At 42.9% G+C, this 19,173-nt stretch overlaps 1 protein-coding gene across 1 annotated transcript in view; it reads right to left on the bottom strand.

Moving 5' to 3' along the window:
* LOC139213856 (low-density lipoprotein receptor-related protein 8-like) overlaps positions 1 to 19,173 on the bottom strand; it is a 66,930-nt gene that overhangs the window by 36,325 nt on the left and 11,432 nt on the right. The window contains exon 3 of the mRNA XM_070844524.1: positions 6,165 to 6,287. Coding sequence (XP_070700625.1) covers positions 6,165 to 6,287 — 123 coding nt within the window. The remainder of the gene's footprint in view (positions 1 to 6,164; positions 6,288 to 19,173) is intronic.

Consider the following 19,173-nt stretch of genomic DNA (forward strand, 5'->3'; position numbering starts at 1 on the left):
GTCATCCCAACACGCCTTTGGTGAAAGAGCTTCTGTTTTTTTTTTATTTGATCTTCGTGACATTATCTTGTTTTTGCTGACAGCAGGTTAACCTAAATTTGGCTTTAAATGAAAACTCTGTCAGCTGTAACCACACCTATGGTGTAATACTGTGATATATGAGGTGCTACCTAATAAGTGCTGAGGAGCTGCAAATGTGAGCTGATATAATGAACTGTGGCTTTATGACGAATGTATCCCTACACTAGCACTAGCACAGCTTATTCATATAAATGAGTGTCAATTTTGCTGCTTCCAATTTCTAATAGATATTATACAGTACAGTATTCACCCCACATTCAGTTCATGATTTTAGATGTGAACCTGTGGCTCAGCATATTGCGACAGCCTGACCGTATCAAACTAGTTCCACTTAGTGACATTTTATTGTTAAAGACCAATAATCATCATTGGGTAATCCTGCTATTCTGACCGTCAGCGCTAAAAGGCTTTGAGGTCGGTGTCTGTGAGCTGGAAGCATGTTCCCGAGCATGTACACCTGTGTGTGTGTCACTGTCTGGGTTCTGACGATGGGGGAGATAACTCAGCCTCTCTGCCTCAGAGCCGAAGAGCCACAAAACACTCTGAGTCACGCACAGACTCACTGCTTGCTTCATTAAGACGAGTGAGCGCGGCCTCGTCTTCCACTCTGTACTTTATATCTGGCACAGCTGAGAATACTTGCTGTTTGCAAACTCAGAGATGGAAAATTGTTATTTTCAGCAAAGCGCATTAGAAAGTCTGCTTAATGTGAAGTGCTGTACCTGAGCCTGCTGAATAACTAAGACTAATGGCTGGTTTTAACTATTTTTTATGTCTTTTGGTGTCAAAACCCAGCAGACGCTTGGATATGACTAGAATAGGGAAAAAACACAGGACTCCAGTGGTGCAGAAAGCAAAAGAATTATCATACGTCTTGATCATCTTGCTGAACTTTATTTTCAGCCAATGAAATGTCAAAACTGCAGACGTGAAGCCAGTAGCTCTCACAACAAAAGGCCTTTCTTTGAGGCAGAAAACTGAACTGAAAATCATTGCAGGAGAACTGCACCCGTTTCCTCTTCTGGACTTATTACTCTTCTGTATTATATTGAGTGTTTGTGTCACAAAGAAAATAATCTGCCCCAGACTTCCAACATTGTCAGGCTCTGAAGATAAAACTACTTTTGTAGTGACGCATGAACAGTTTAGCATGACAACAAGGCATCAAACAGAGTCACTAAAGAGGAATACAGTGAGACTATGTGCAAAAGCCACATAGCACAAGCACTATACATCTATGCAGTGCATCTGAATATGTATGTTAGCCTACTCTCATTAGCAGTGTTGAAATAAACAGCCTAAAGTAAATTTACCTGCAAACAGTTCCTTCATAGACCCACTGTAACAATCCACTTCGCTGGATGAAAGGAAATCCGAGGGATTAAACTCACACAGCTCTGTAGCATCCAGTATGTGCAATGCAAACATCTTTACAAAGAAAATCTTCCCCATTATAAAGTCAATAAAAAATACCAGGCTTTATCATGAACTTCCCTGGAAAAAGCTCAACGGGTTTGAGGCTCAACATCTACAAAGAGAGGGAAGTTTTCATCAAAAGCTCTTTCTGAGAAATATCTATAACCCACTATATATAACACTTAAAAGACCAAACACACAAATGTGGTGGATTTAAAAAGAAAAGTTTCATTTGAATAGTTGGCACTGCACCAGTTCAGTGTTATGTCCTCATATAATGAGAAACTCCTCAAGAAAGATGAAACACTGTGAAGGTTCCCTCACGCCTGTCAACTCCTAGAAATGAATTTCAAAGCAAAGAGGACAAACTGACACGCAGAACTGAGCTGAACTCAGCAACTGTGTCAGGAAGCATCAAGCAGCTAACATTTAACCTCCTGTTAAGGTCTTGAAAGTCACTGGGGCAACTAAGGGCGCCTGGAAATGTCACCGCTTCGGCCAGAGAGGCTGCCGCACAGCTGGCTGCGGTGGCCCAGTTGCTTCTTGATTACATACTAATCTAATACAAAAACTATGAGCTCCAGCTCTTCACATGTTTCTCCAAAGAGTCATTCATTTTTCAGCGCTCCAGAGTAACTCGCTCAATGTGGCTCGAATTTGAATTCTTAATAGGGCAGTGTAACGCTACTCCAGCGTGTAATTGGGCATCCACTCAGTGAGCCAGAAGGATTGTGGCACAGATGTCTGCAGCACCAAGCCCAAAATGCCTTAGCCGAGTGGGTGTGTGTGTGTGTGTGTGTCTGTGAGGGAAATGTGAGCATGTACTACGTATCTGTACACATGTGAAATCGAAATAGACAGAAAGTACAGGAGAGTTGGGGGGGGGGGGGGGGGGGGGGGGGCAAACCGAATGAAAAACAAGATGAGGGTTTTCTGCATGTCAGAGTACAGCCTGGCTTATCCGGCTTTGGCATAACTGGAGCGTGATGCATTAAGGTGTATGCTGTGCTATACGTAATTAGCCAATGTAAAACAGTCACGCAATCACTGGTCTCTGCTATTTACATAACGGCATATTTCATATCTCTTAACACTTTACAGATTGGATGCAGTCAGTGTGAAATTCCGCCCTTCCCTCTGCTGGTGAGGCAGCAAAACAAGCCCCACTTTAGCAAAGTTTAATTGATAAATGCAAAGCTTGGCAGCTTTTGACTTTAAAGTGAAGTGTTGCATGGGATTGGGGTGTTAAGCGAAATGCTGATGCTGGTGTCGCTTCACATCGGATGTGTTTTTGGGAGTGTTTTTCCCCATCAGAGGTTCGTTCCTGCATTTTCAGTCTAATCAAAAATCACAGCGCATCACGAGGCTTTCCCTGACAGATGTACAGCCCTCATTATGGCTTTGTAATCTTACCAAGTGGCTGGCACAGACAGGTAATTCACTGGTGAGACGAGGTTAATGAGCAGTTCAAGAGTAGGTTGGTTTCCGTTGCCTGAGATACTGCATACATGTTTGCACAATGACCGTCCTTCGGTGTAATCGTGGCACAGTTGGATCTACACAAACTGGAGAACAGCTGGGATGAAGTGGATCTCATTAGCAACCCCTCTGTTCACAGTAGGCTACGCAGCGGTGAGCACTATACGTATCATAGTTGGACTTTTAGGAGAAGGAGGACATAAATGTTTCCATTTTCCCAACAAAAGTACTTCTGACAAATTGTGTTGAAGTCGAAAATCAACACAGTGTGTTTGATTTGGTGTTCGTCTGAGTGAAACTGAGCTCCATGGTAGAAGAACCCAGGAAGACCCCTCTTCTAAGAGAGAGAGAGGCGAAGAAGCCAAACCAGCCGTTGCCAAAATGCATGTTGGCAAGTCCTGTTCTGTCTTGTACACTGTGTTTTGAAGAGATTCAATAAAATGAGAGATTGTCAGTAAATCACACCGAGCCCATGTTGACACAAGACAAAACTGAAGCCTTCAGAGAAAAGAACACCATGCCAGCCATGAAACATGGAGGAGGCTTGGTGATGTTTTGGGATGGCTTTGTTGTCTCAGGCTTCGGGTGTCTTGATTCAGGGCACAGTGAAATCTGTCATATAAGATATTTTGGAGGAAAATATTCAGCCCAGTGTCTGAAAGCTGGCTCTTAGTCAGAGGTCAAGGGGACTCCAGCAGGATAACGACCCCGAACATAACATCAAAAATCACCCAAGAATGGAAAAGAAGAAAAAAAACGGACCGTCCTGGGTCCTGATCTGAATCCCAGTGAACGTCTGTGGAGACGGCACACATCAAACCTGAGAGGACTAGAGACGTTTGCTCAGGAAGAACTACCAGTGGAGAACTAACCCATTTTCCCTTGCCATTTTCATTTGTTTTATTATTTTAAATGATATGTTATATATAAATAAGCAAAGCTGTTATATACAATAGGAACTACAGAATGACGGATATCATATATTTCTGTCAGTTTCAACTTCATACAGATAAAATTGAGTGTTTAAAAAAAAAAAAGGCACCAAAACTTCCAGCCACGTCTCTAAATGGCTTTCTCCTCCGCTCAGATCTCTATCTCTTTATTCTGCAGCCAAGACCTGAATCCCTCCCTCATTTATCTTTAATTGGATTTCCAATATAAACTTGTTATCCTTCAGAGGTCCCTTTATGCCTCCCTCGCTTGCACTCAACTTTCTGGGGGTGACATTAGATAGAAGCTTTGCTCGGCTGCTACATAATTCATCGAACCGACCCACACATCCACCGCCAATAAAACGTAACAAAACTAGAATGAGTATCCTCTGAAAGAGTCATTCAATCTTTTCTGGATTCATTTCTTGCTCTGCTTGATGCATTTTAATTCCTTCCCACAGCAACGTGGGTTTGAAGGGTTTAAAGATCAAAGCATGATAATAACTAAATAAAGTCATCATTAATTAAATCATTCTTTCTGTTCTTGTGGACCTGTGAAACGTCATCATTCATGGTCTGTGTATGGTGTCCCCATCAAAGTCTGCATCTAGCCAAGAAATGCCCAATCGTCCATTTATCAGCGTTGGAAGTTGACTTCAGACGTGCAACGTATGCCAGTATGTTTTTCCCATCAAACAGCTGCCAGAGGCTGGGGCAGAAACCCAATCGCACATCTGTTATAACCTTTCCAAACTAGGCTCCGAATATTTAGTGTTTGTCCACATAATGAAATATTCATGAATAAATGAGCAACAATAAAAGGAAAACCATTTCAAACCAGTGAGAAGAGCCCAGAGACTAAACAACAGGAAAAGAAACAAAAACCTAGTAATAATAAATATAATCGATCCAGCTTTGTTTGTTTATTTGGGACGCTGATGTTTTCAGAGCCTTTACAAGATGTTCTGCAACTATCAAGTGTCAAGAGATTTATGCTAAGATTTTTTGGGGGGATGAGAATTTAACTTTTTAGGGAATGCCAAATAATGCCTACTTGACAATTTGCTTTGATTTTGTGCAGACGAGTTGTGAGGAGTGTTTTGGCACATTATAAACATGAGAAATTATTTTATTATTTTTTTTTTTTTCAACAGAAACTTTGAGTCAAAATCTAAATATTGGTTTCTGCTGTACTCGGCTGGTTTGGCTGAAGGCAAAGTGACGGTTCTCTTCTTTTCATGTTGTGGAATAGCGCGGCCTTGGTGTACTTTTGGCTCCTTAAATGTGCAGACCTTGCCACACTTCAAATCAAACAGGGGCAGTGTGGTGTGTGGTTTCAGATATTATTGCAAATGTATTACAGTGAGGACAACATTATCCTGGTGAAGATGAAATGCCTGTTCAGCGTAATAAAAGTCTGGCACTGTGCACCAGTAAGTGGATACTCTCTGCTCTTCCTTGAGACATCATCATTATTTATCAGCGTAGTGCTGATATCTGCAACCTCAAGAGAGAAGCAAAGCAGCCACGGGAGAAAAGGAAGTTAGCATTTAAGACAGAAAGAAAAACAATTAATAACTGGTCCAAGCCTCCCACTCTTGAGCCCCTGCTTGGTTGTGGAGATGTCAGCTCACCTCACCCCCACCAGGGCATGTGTGTGGGTGCGCTAGACTGGCACAGGCTAGAAGTGAGCGAGCCAGAGATCCTCAGCTCAAACAGCTTGACAGAGAGGTAAGCGAGGCCTTTCTATGCACTCCCCATTAGACAGCATTGAGTTTTGAAGTGCGTGGGTGAGCGGAGGCAGACGAGGCGGCTCAACGGCCGCCGGAGCCGAGATAATGAGGTAAATTAGCAACATGAATGCCGGTTCTGGGAGAATCAAATTAAATGTTGTCGAATGACTGCGATGAAGGTAAGGCAAAAATATCGACGTGCAAAATATCAACGTATTTAGTCAGCGGCAAGTGTTTAGTGTGCTTAGTGTAACAAAAAACTGTGCTTCTTTGATGCAAAATACGGACAAAACTTCAGAAAAACCTTAAAGAGAGATTAATTTATGCATTCATTATCCCTTACTGGCTATCCTTCAGGGTCACAGGGGGGCTGGAGCCAATCCCAGCTGACACTGGGTGGGAGACGGGGTCTATCAATAACAGCACTGTGTTAATTGCTGCGATCCCACAAAAATATGACCCAAGATGAAATAAATTGGATGTGTCCTTTGAAGATGTTGTGCAGCTGAATGGTTTCACTTACTGCAGGTCTCCTCTGCCTCGTCAGAGCCGTCGGGACACTCTGGTTCCCCGTCGCATCGCCAGCGTCCGGGGACACACTGGCCATTTAAGCAGGCGAACTCTGCAGGGGCACAAGTCTTCCTGGCTGCTCAGAGGAAGAGAGAGAGAGAGAGAGAGAGAGAGAGACACAGATAGAGAATAACGGTGAGGAAAAGGAAGAGTGAAGACTATATGGCGGGTTTAAGAGCCTGGTCAGTCTACAGCAGGGCTTAATCTCTGTTGTGAAACTGTTCACATTATCTGAATCCCACCAATCATCCGTCTCATCAGAGGAGATCAGGCTCATCATCTCTCATATTATGTGGCCTTCTCCTCTCTCTCCTCTCTCTCTCTCTCTCTCTCTCTCTCTCTCTCTCTCTCTCTCTCTCTCTCTCTCTCTCTCTCTCTCTCTCTCTCTCTCTCTCTCTCTCTCTCTCTCTCTCTCTCTCCTCTCTCTCTCTCTCTCTCTCTCTCTCTCGTTTCCCTCACTAATAATCTCCACTTCCCCAATTTTCTCTGACTTTTATTCATTGTGCTGTCTCCCCCTCCTCTCCCTCCATCTACTGGTCTCCAAAAGTCTAATCTCTCCTCCAGGTTTTCCATCACAGAGCAGCGAAATGGATGCTGATTGCTGAACACTGCAAGCACGGGGAGGTTAAACCTTTTACCTCCCAAACCTGTTTACCACAGAAAGCTACAAGCCAGCAAGGCCACGGGCTGATAAACATGTCAAGCGTGCTGAGAATTGGAAATCAAAAACGTGTCAGGGAAAAGGCCTGTTTAAGCAAGCAAGTAGGAAGAAAACAGAGTGATCAAAACTTTCACTTCGCAGCCCAGGGCTTATCACGGTCGCTACCCAAATCTCGCCGACCCACTGTGTTCAAAGAGAAACGTGCATTTCGCACGCAACAAACACAATCTTCACCTGCGGCGACTCGGCTGCGAGCTCGGCCAGAGGAAGCCAGAAGCAGAGTGAGGTCAGAGCCATTCAATTTCCTCAGCCTGTTACTCCAGGAGGACCTGCTGTACAGTCTAATAAATCACTGGCTAAAAGGCCCTCAGCCGAGCTCCTCGGTGTTGTTGCACAGCTGCAACTGTTCCTAAGCTGGCCCCATCTTGGCTCTGATGCTTCAAATTAGATAGAGCATTTAGAGATGTGCAGGGAGCTTAAGCTTAGCTGAGGGGCTGTAAGGAGCGAGAGCAGGCACTCACTTTTTTTTTTTTTTTTTTTTGAGTGTCTTTCTTTGCTGTGCTCACACTAATCTAACTCTGCTCTCCGGCCCCCGCCCCTTCCTGACCTTGGTATCGCAGAGCGAAAAAAAGTTGAAGTGTGAGTTCAAACATAGCATCAGTTTGAACTTGGTGGAGGAGTTTAACTTCAAAATGAGCTGCACCGGTGCTGCAAATTAAATACGACGCTGAGCAAAGATAGAGCTTTAAACCTACAGCTCCCCCTGAGCATGTGTAAGTCCTTATCGACTCCTCACATGGTGGAACGTGGTGTTCACGGGCGCTTCGAACAGACGCATGTAAATGTTGTTGACTTCTGCCAAATCTTTTCAACTAGATGGAGGATTTCAAGAGACTTAATGTAGTTATTATTACTAAACACATTTATGTGTGATCTGGTTATCCATAGTTTTAAAAAAAACAGGTTAACTAGTTCTAACTTTTAAATGAAGCTCTTGTGATTTCTGTCATTAGTCGGCGGCTTTCTGTCCCATGCTGTACTTGATAATGTCAATTTCTGCTACAATATTTCCCATTTTATGCTCATTTTCAGTCATACTTGTATTCGGAGGTCCTGCTAAAATAGATTTACATGGTTTGCTGCTAAGAAAAAATATTTTTCTCATACCAGACATGGCTTCTGCAATTGTTTTCGCCTATACCTAATATCTTTGTGTTACAGTTAGCTGGCGAGGGACAAAACAGTTGTTGACAACGAGGTGGAGATTCAGGAGATTTTTAGTGGGTGGAGTCTTTTGGCATCATAAAGTGAGCCAAATCTAGAGTGTGTGGTGAAAGATGGAGCAGAAGATAAAAAGAGAGAGGATGGTCTTTTTCTCATAGGCTGGCGGTCTGAAGGCACAACAAGAACACATAGAAGTGCATTTCACCTTTAACAGTCAAATTAGTGGCTATAGCATAAGTAGAGACAACTGACCGACTATTTACACAAAGTAGTTGCCGTTGACTACGCACTCAAACTTAAGATGGTGCATCACTGGTACACCAGCTGGTGGACTGGCTGCTAAAACAATAATGTTCAATTTGTGTCTCTCCACACTCAGTTCTTGTGTCGTTTACTGTCTAAAATTGGATTGATTCAACTCTGCTGTCTCAGCTGTGCTACCTAGATGGGTATATTAGTATTTTTTATCAACACAGAGCTTGTCTCATCTCAGTCATGACGGCTGGACAGTAAAGGCTGGACTGGTTAGAGAGAGTTTGATCGATCTAACTATAAACCTGGAAAAGAAATCAGGACAAAATTGAAGGAACGTGCCCTTTTTCTGTCACCCCCTCTGTCTCATTTTCAACATGCACTGAAATCCATTTCTCACATTTACAATGTGGTTCATTTAGGCCGTACAGTGCAGGAAAGCCCGCCACCGAGTAGCACTCATATTAGAGACTGCTTGTCTCCCAATTCTATATCTTGTTTAATTGCCCCATCCACAATTATCTCCTGTGTCTCCTGAGTGCCAAAGTCAAACCGATAACAACTCATCTCAGCCTGCTGACGCTATCAAAGGCAAATTATGAGACGTCTGGTGGTGTCGCTTTAATATGTGTTTTCAGTCTGTAACCATAATCCTTGTTTCAGCTCACTTCAGAAATGTTAATTAACACTCTGCCTCGCCTTTTCTGCACACAAAACGAACTGACCCCTTTAAGTAAACAATAATGCTCTCTCCTCCCGTCTCTAAACCCAAGCCTCTATGTTCATCAGCACAAAAAAATAAACACATTTTCATTGGGGTTTTTTTCTTAGATCACGTAAAGTGCGGACGTCTTCCGGAGTGCAGCTTAAGTGCCACTTGTGTCCTCATTAGAGAGCAGGAATGTGGGCCTTTGTTAAAAGGTGAAGACAGATGATTATGGGGCAAACGAGAATTGTGACATGCTTTTAGCCAACACCTCCCTCAAGTCTACAAACTCATTAGTGGTGCTCACAGTATAAAAAAGAAAAAACATGAGCACAAATGCATTCACACATACCACATGCATATTTTCAAACACACCATTTATCACTCATGTGGGTAGGTGTGAAGACAGCGAGAGACTGTGAGGCATAACACCAAGTTTAAAAGGAAAGAGAATAATTAGATTCATAGCATCCAACAAATCCTGGAAGATACAACACATTAAAATTCTTATTCAATTAATCAAGTAATGTGACTCCCATGAGGAGCAAAAAGAGCCCAGGGCAGAATTGAGGACCTGAGGCGATGCAGTGCTTAAGACGGTGCTTAAAACTTTTTTTTTTTGATCGCGTGACAAAGACCTTGAAAATCTCTCGCTGATCCGGTACGTGGCCTTGCGGGTCAGAAGCGTTGTGCAGTTTCTCTGCAGGAGTCTGAGCTTCTTACCCAACCCAACTGAGCCTCCTTCTCATTTCACTCAAGGTCTACGGGGGCCATGGTTCACTTGGCAATAATTACCTAGGCCAGCTCATGCCATCTGCTTGGAATGACTTTCTGTTTTAATTAGGAGAGGTTTTAAAATGTTAGGCTCGCGGGGGGGGTGGGGGGTGGGAGTGACATGAGAATGAGAAGACGGAAAGCCATTAGATAGAAAGAGGAGAAGTAACAGAAGTGAGTAACAGCAGTGAAGATGGAGAGTGACATACACAATAATAATGCTTTATGGAATCCTAATGGAAAGTGTGATACTGAATAAAAACAGGCAATATTACCGTAGATGGCAGGGACAGCACTTACTGAATGTTAATCCCCATGGCATGCACGGCTCACTCTCATGCACACGCACACACACACTATAAACGGTAGCCTTTTACACAGAGACACATCTCCACTACATGTAAGAGTAATCTAAGAAAAAACAAAAACAATGGCAATCCAGTGTTGTGCGAGTCACCTATGGAGAGCTTTACAAATGGGATGTGGCACAGACAGAACGAGGGCCCTGCACGGGGGAGTTCACCCAGCCATGTTATGTCTCCTGGAGGAGGTGCAGTTGGGAAGGAGCTCCACGCTCCGACAGACCCACCTGGAGCCTCCTCCTCTGGGGCCGCTGTTGTCAGCGTTTCACCGCTTCTAGACCTTTTCATCTTTCTTAAACGCAAGTCATGTGGATGTGCTTGGCAGACCTACATACAACATGGGGGTTGATATTGAACTCTATATGCTGATGAGATATGAGGACGTCAGTTTTTTTTAGTTAATGTAACAATCATAAAGGTTTTATGTTAAAGGCACCAGTTTTGACCATTTCAGCTTCTGACAAATCCTGCTTCGTCTGTGTGTTTGCCGTGGTGGACGGCTAAAAATACTATAATACCTGCTGGTCTCTTTATGTTTCTTGCACCGTAACTTCTCCGATGTATGTTTCATGTATGCAGGGTTGCACCTCTAACTTTTTTTAATCAAGGAACCAGATATATTTGTTCATGTTGATGTTGAGTTTTGTGTCCATTCAAGTCATAAAGGTGCTCCAACTGTGCAACTAATTAGCCAGTGTTAGCATGATAACGCACTACACTGAGATGGGGAGCATGGTGAACATTATACCTGCTAAACATCCGCATGGCAGCATCGTGATTGAGAGCCAGTTAGCACGCTGTCATCGGCACCGCTGTGCCCTTTTTCAGCCCACAAAGCCACTAAAATGAGTGCAGACCTTCAATCTGAAACCACTGTAATATTATTACTGTTGTAAAATACTGTTTCAGCTGATTTTCTGTATCACAAAAACACACTGAGAGTGTTTGTCAGTGTGAAAGGGATACTATTTGATGGAAAACACAAAATTTAAATGATATATTCTGAAAATATCAAAATGATCAAATATTGGTACAGAATACCAAATAAGGAGCCTCGAAATCTCATGCTAGCGAAGCCTTAGGTGTGTGTGAGTGTGTGTGTGTGTGTGTGTGCAAGGCTGCTGGATGTAATGCTTAACGCACCCTGTCAAGAACTGAGCTCACTCAATCATTCAGTGATGTTCAAGAGCAGCAGATAGCCTTCAGTCATTTGACATTCACACACAAACACACACACACACACACACACACTCTAACCCCTTGAAGAAACTTTTTTTTTTACCATGAAGGATATTAATGACAGCTCTTTCCATTTGGAGGCTATGAGAAGCTTAATAGGTAATGCAGTGATAAGCACATTCTCCTGGGCATCAGAAGACAAATGGCCTCATTAGCTTAGAGTGAAGTAGGGGAGTGTTGTGGAAGCAGGAAACATAATGTATCCTGTTCGCTTAAACCGGCATGCAAATGACTAAACCTTCCAAAATTAATAGGATATCATGGTAGCATACAAAATACAGCATAGCGTCAACAAGCATGGGACTGGCTGTTCCTGAAATTGCTTTTGCGAATGATTATAGAATTTAATTAGGGTAATTTGAGCGTTAAGGTTTGCAAGAAGTACCAGATGCACAGACAGACATTTTCAAATCTTCTATAGGTTAATATCTCTCTGTTATTGTGTATCAACAGTATAAACGCACATTTCCGACAGTGAAAAGTGTCCTTAGAGTGAGTAAGTAATTTCTCCTGCCGTTATCTGTCGATAGAGGAAGTCACTGAGTATTGTCTCCCGTCAGTCAGGCCTGTGTGGAGAGCAGTGAGCCACTGCAACCAAGACGAGGACAAAAAGCCAAATGGGGCAGAGCTCTAACTCAGCACTGGTTGATAGAGTATTGATTTGGCAACACAGAGCCACAGAGTAGTAGCATCCCCAGATTAAACCTCCCCCCTCCTCCCTCCTCCCTCTCACCCTCTCTCTCGCTGTACCTATTTGCCCTTTTGGACAAATTGAGCGAATCAAATTGTAAAGACAAAGTTAAAGGTATGCCATCAAATCGATTTATGGTAAACCACCAAATTTGGTCTGCAAACCTCATCACATGTAATTGCTCTTTTCCACTCGTGCCTTTTGGTGGAATTTTACCAAACTGAGGGCGGTGTGTGATTTAGGGCTACATAAATAAAACTTACCTTGAGGCTGGTTGTCCCAAAGGTGTACATTAATGTTTGATGATTAGTTTTTAATCAGTCACCATTCCACTTACTGTCATATAAACTTTGTATTTAAACTGCTAATTGTATGTAAAGTAGCACCTATGAATCTTAAAACAGGTCAAAGATTCTGAACCAGATTTGAGAATGAATGGGAGGAGATGACCGAGAGATAGAAGTAGAAGTTAACTCATTACTTTACTTAATGTCAATTTCATTAAATCAAACACTGATACATGCCAGAAACATTTATACCTGACTGACCGCTAAACAACATCACGGCCATTGTTATCTACACAAAGCCTGCAGAGGTAAGATAGGCTACTTGGTGCTGTTCACTGCCCAGCATTTCTTCTTGACCTTGTGTACCGATCAAAGACACATACTGTGCTAATTATAGTCTCAGTCTGCTAAAAGACATATTTCTTCTCCTCCTTGTCAGGTCACATTGGCACAAACAACCTCCAAGACTGTGCAGGCTCAGCTAGCAGAGCTCCACCGCTCCTCTGAGGCTGCCTGAGAGTGATTTATACTGAAGACGGTTTGGTTCAGCTTGGCTAAACCCCAAGAGATTTACCTCGATGCCTGAAGTATGACAGCGTAATATCAGACAGCGGTACAGGTGGTTGTACGCCGGCGTCTGCGAGAAGGCAACAGGACACCGCTGAGCCACATCTACATTCACAACAAGTCTCGATTCATCATTTGCTTTCAAGCTTATGAGATTTTTGTATTCACGCTCATGTGGCGGTCCACTTCCTTTCATATGGAACATGCATGAGGGTAGACACACACACAAAATGTGCACGTAGTACAGGACGGTGAAATCAAATATTGCTGAGATAACACACACACCAGTGTGAGAAAAGCTTGCCACTGCTCTGACTGAACACACACACACACATCCCTGCCCTTCACCACGTGATGCCTGCTCCATGTGTCTGACCTTCTGCTCCTCTCCCTTTTTCTTGTGTTTGCTGATTTAGAGAAGCTAAATTTGGTTGATATGCAGCCATATGTCAACATTTTCATCCAAGAGTCTGTCATCTTCTCTGCGACACACTGTTCCGTTATACAAACTATAGAGCAGCAAAGCTGCAGAGGAATCCACGTATTCAAACCAGCTGAACACTGACAGCTGAGAGTTTAAATTCATTTTGGTTTTTCAAAGTGAAAAAGAAATCCTTAGGGCCGGTAAAATTTCAAATCTTTCCATATGCTGCTTTCCAGGTGTGTTAAATGTACCATGAAGTCACAGCGAAGGGAAACTCCAAGTAACAGGTTATATATTTACAATCCTTGTCATGAAATTAAATGCAATATTATTAAATATTATCTATGGCTGTCCCTTTTTGTGTTTACATTCAGTAATTACTTGTTAGTGGCCTTCACATGCACAAGGGATTCAAAGGAAACTGCATTTCATTTAAATCAAGTTACAGCTAATGCAAACCAAACATTTCCTACTGTTGCTACTTCACGTCAGAAGCATTTAACTGGAAAAACATGGTTTGGCTTTTATTGTGGCGCAGTCATGGGAAATGTATCTGGCACTGCAGCATCTTAACATTTCCTCATGCTAGGATGCTGAATGAGAGGAATGTAGACAGATAAAGTAGTGACCTACATTGACTAACAATAGTTACACATCTTTAATTCCACTATAGTTGCCTGCTTATCATTTATACTACACAGCTGCGATAGAGAAGTGCCATCTGACCTGCATTAAGCTGCTCACATGTAACTCGGATATTTCCATTTGTTGATACTGTGAACCATCATTGTGTAGAATGGTATTCATATCAACTAGGAGGCATCGGGTTCATCAAAACAAGGTTGTTTATACGATATCTGTGAATATATGAGATCAGAATCTGAGAATAGAGAAAGCAGTAGACAGAGGAAGGTGATTCAGATAATATACAGTACATTTTAGAGTGTGCTGTACCTCCTTTACAGCTTACATATGGCATTTCAAAATCAGCGGCAGTGATGCAACCGAGCTGTAACGTCGTCCAATCCTATGTAATCACCAGTTCTGCCGGAAAGTCTAACCTAGATTCAGCCAGGAATTTTACATCTCATTATAGAGTTAAAACAATTGTTGTACAAGTGGTTACACAGTTATAGTTGGTGGTACAGGTTCTGCTCTCTGGGGTGTTCCCTGTATGAATTCCAGCAGCCTGCTAATGATTCAGTGGGGAGCGCAATCAAACCCCAGGGGTGTCAGAGCAGAGCAGAGCAGAGCCAGGCAGGCACATATCACTGAGGTAAGGAAGACATAGCTTCAAGAAAAACGCCTCCAGAGACACGAAGAGAACCAAACAGGAGGAAGGGGTGATGGTGGAGGCGGGAAACAGATCAACCAGTCTGCAGCCCAGCAGCAGGTTTGAAATGCGGGGACACACCTCGTATGAACGGCCTTGTTGAAAGAAATGGTTGATTTGGCACCAATGACTCGGATGACCTGCCCAAATTTTTCAGCAAAGAACAGTTGTGCCTTACATACAAAAATGGCCGAGCATTTCATGGAGAGACATGTGCTTGAAGTGAAATAAAGCACCGCTTTGGCAGAGGAACCTAATTATGGTGGTCAGCGGCGGAAGCAGACAAGGTTTTAACAGCAGGTGTTTGCAGGAACCAGCTGCTGCTGCTGTTTCTTAATCCACGAGGAGGGTCAGACAATGTGTACTTTTCCACAGGTGTGGCTACTGCATTCAGCCCAAAGGTCATTTACTTTTATCAGAAAATGAGCTGAAAGACAGGAAACAAATAGAGCTAGTCTTGCTGGATGGGCCTCTTGTGACAAGATGATGTGCTGAAAGCTTCATTTTAACAAAAGCCTGGTTTTCTGAGTCTTTGCAAGAGGAATTAAAAGCATTATTGTAAAATAAATTATAATACATTGCTTATCTATTAGCTGGTAACCTGAAGTGCCATCCAAATAAAGAGAGACAAGCTGCTTGGTGCATCCCATCACCTGCCCCAAAGGTTTTGGTTTTAAAGTCTCCCTGGTCTACCAAACAAGGAGACACACAACTTGAGGACAGGTCTCCCAGCCAAACAGCCGACACCTCCACTGCTGCTCCTCTCTCTAGAGCCTCTCCAGCACGCTTCAGTAGAAATTACTGCCAGATGCTCCTTCTGCCTGGCCTGAAACACCAGTCTGCAGCCTCAAACCAAGATCCTGGCCAGTGTTAACATAGATATTCTGCAGAGGAGGGTGCACTTCTTCTTGGTGTTGTGTGCGGTGTGTTATTGAGTCCTGAAGTCTTGTATTTCTCATCACAGTCGCAGCTTTCTGCCTGGACCTTTTCCCCAGAGATGTATTGATCAGACAGACTGTTTTTAACCATTAATGATTCAGGGGAGCTTGACTGCACACACACACACACACACACACACACACACACAATCTTTTCTCAGCAATGCTTTACATCACAGTTCAAACCCGTGCCTGTTCAGCAAAAGTATTGTAATTTATATATCAGCTGCTACAGGGCTGCAGTGGTGCAGCTGGGGGTTCAGAAACTTACTTAAGGCAGTTACTCAAAGCTCGTTAGGAAGCGAGAGGCGGGGTGTTAAACTTTCTCCAAAGTAGAGCTCAAATCTCCAAACTCTAAAGATCAATTCTTTAACATCGGGGATATCACTGCCCATAGACTTCAGTATTAGTTTTGAAGTTACGAAAGAAATCTGGAACAAAAGCTTTCACTATAAATGTGCAACTAACTTCAAAATCAGACACGCTGGTTCATAGATCAGAAGCAGAGAAATTTCAAAGCCTCACTGAAGATCTCAGGGAAGATATCAGCGCAGTGAGTTTACAGTAAAACACAAGTTTGATTAATTAATTGCAAAGATGCAGTCATACGAGCATACAGTTCAAAAGACTGACTACAAAACACCTTTACTTAAAGACGTCTCGCATTAACAAATACCATCAAAAAATGTGCCCACGCTCCATCACACGCTCAGACTGTACTTTTCACTCATTAATCTTTCTATGCTCTCTTATTCAACCTTACAGAATTGGACACAAAGCAGCCTTTAACCCTCTTTTACAGCAATTTGAGAGCAAGTATGATTCAGAAATGAGAGCCTGCGCTGCTGAGCGATCAGATGAATAGAAATTAATGAGGAGAATCCCAAAGTGATTTCCCACTTTACTTGGACAATCATCTCTCAGTTTCAGTGTAGCTGCACACAGGAGGCACTCTTCTTAACAATCATTATCCATCTGTCAAAAGCAATTATGACTCCAGGACCAAACGCCATCGCTCATTGAAACCTGATGGACACAATCCATACAGTCTGCAACGGTGAAAGAGCTTGTGCATCAATCATTTTAAGATTAGTTTGTGATGGAAATGTTTTACTTTCAACGTGTCTCATTCAACACTGAGAGCTAAAAAAATATATATAAAACCAGATCATAAGTCTACAGCAACGCTAGCAGCTCTGAGGCTAAAGGGCCTAATTGTGCAGCATTGCTTTCAGCTAGCATGCTAGCACACGCGTGCTCTTAATAACAATGCTGTTAGCACAGTCATGGTACTGCTTACATGTTCACAATGTTACTTTATGGTGCTAGCATACCACCATTTACTAACTGCCAAATTTCATGGGAATCCATCCAATAGTTGTCGAGGCATTTCACATCGACCTCACGGTGGCACTAAAGGAAAAGGATTCAAAGGATTCTTCAAAATCAGTAAGATTCGCTGATGCGTGTGCACTGTGTTGCACCCCGAGAGCCACACCAAGGTCCAACTGAGACATTCTAGCCAGATGAACAAAAGGTGTGAATAGTTCAAGGCACAGATGTAAACTTAGTCCTCTCAAGTGTTACCAGGTCAGTAAGCAATCTGTGGAAAGAGCCACTAACAGAGTTGGTCCCCTGTGACCATGGCAACTAAAGTAACACAAATAATCCATCCTCCTCCATCACAGATAAAGTGACAGGAAGGATTCAAGGAGTCAAAGTGTTTATTATATGCACAGTAAGGAAACATGTTTCCCCGTACAATGAAAGTCTTTCATTGCCAAATTCATTCATTCATTCATTCATTCATTCATTCTTCAAGGGGAAGGAAGCAAGTTCAACACATACAATCATACAGAAGGTGTAACAAGGTGCTACAAGTGGAACCACTGAATAACCTGACTGAGAGCGTATTCATGTCAGGGGCAATCTTTCACTTTGACTCATGCATGTGATTGTGTTCATTTTCTGGATAGTTGTCGGCTAGTTAGCGTAACTGCTGTTGTTGGACTGGAGTAAAGTGAGTTAACCCTGATTTATGCAACGTGTAGCCAGATCTTGTGAAAGTCACATCTGGATTTTCTATGAATACAAGACACATGTGTAAATGTGAGTTATCGGTCATCAATATTTGGGGCTCTGAGATTTCTCCTCATTCAGACTGATCTATCAGAGCTTGTGGGCAACGCAAAGTACGACATACTTGTTTCTGAACACATCACAGAGAATATTACTCTTTAAAAACCTTCAGAAAGGTTTATGTCTATTCAAATTACTTTCGAGTAGGCTTCCATTACACATCTCGAGTTTACAAAAGGTCTGGGCTTAAGAATAAATGTTAAGAAGTGCCTTGCCACTCCAAGTCACAGGCAGCTAAGTGCATTAGGAGAGCCTAAGCACAGTCACTCCTGTATATGGAAATGTGTGCCACACTGGATTACAGTGTCTGTCTACAAACTGAGGGACTGTAATGGGAATTGGGGGATTAGCCTTTCACCCTGCAAAGAGAATGAGCCGAAACAGCTTTTTCATTTCTCCATCTCTCTTTCCTCCTCTCTTTTTTCCAGCAAAGACCTGTCTCCAGTAGCATGAAACACAATGCCAGCTGCAGACCGAATGTTCGGAAAGATCCTCACTGGCCTGAAGACTAAGGCATTCAAATTGCTGTGACAAGGCACTGAGAGCAGGATTTTACATTTCCCACTGCAGACGAAAATTAGCATAACCGTAATATTGCCCGAGGTCAAATTTCTTTTTCTAGAAATTCTGCCCCTAGCAACAAGGCAACGTAATTAAGACACAGTGAGATTTTAGTCCCAGCTGCTGTTTGCCTTTGAACATAACTCGACAGTTTCATGCAAACAAAACACGCACTCACACGCACGTTCACCCACTTCTGCACATGTGCAAGAAGACCTTCTGTTTCTGTTTCAAGCTTCATACTTTGCACGTTTTTTGTTTGTTTGCTTGTTTTTCTTCTCCTCTCCCACAGAACAGCAGCCAAGAGTCAGACAGGAGGAGCACAGTCGCAGACTGCTATTGATGGACACTCTGAGGGCTGATATCCTTTAATGTGGGCCCACCAAATAACCGCTGTCCAATCAAAGAGTCCAGCAGCCACCCACAGACACACATTACTCAGACCGTGACTAAAGGCTTCCCTCTCACCACCAGAGCTGCTGGATGTTAGCAAAGTAGCACAGTGTAGCTATTGGTGGGTGGCCACATCACATAAGCTGCTTCTAGTGATGCTTCAGATGAATACTTCATCAATGGACTGTGAATACACCTTGAAGCCCTGAGGGTCAGAGAGACATGTGCGGTCTGGATTGTTTGCAACAAAGCAGAGAAAATGGCTGGGAGTTGTAAATGCTCCACGTAAATTATTAACAGTCAAATCCAAGCGCCACATATTCCTGTCCAAACACACAGCTCTCCTCCTCCTATACCGCTGCATGTGCTGCATGCAGCATCGGTGTGGACAAATATGCTGCATCTCTGAGT

Source organism: Pempheris klunzingeri, chromosome 15 (assembly GCF_042242105.1).
Source record: "Pempheris klunzingeri isolate RE-2024b chromosome 15, fPemKlu1.hap1, whole genome shotgun sequence".
Taxonomy (NCBI): Eukaryota; Metazoa; Chordata; class Actinopteri; order Acropomatiformes; family Pempheridae; genus Pempheris; species Pempheris klunzingeri.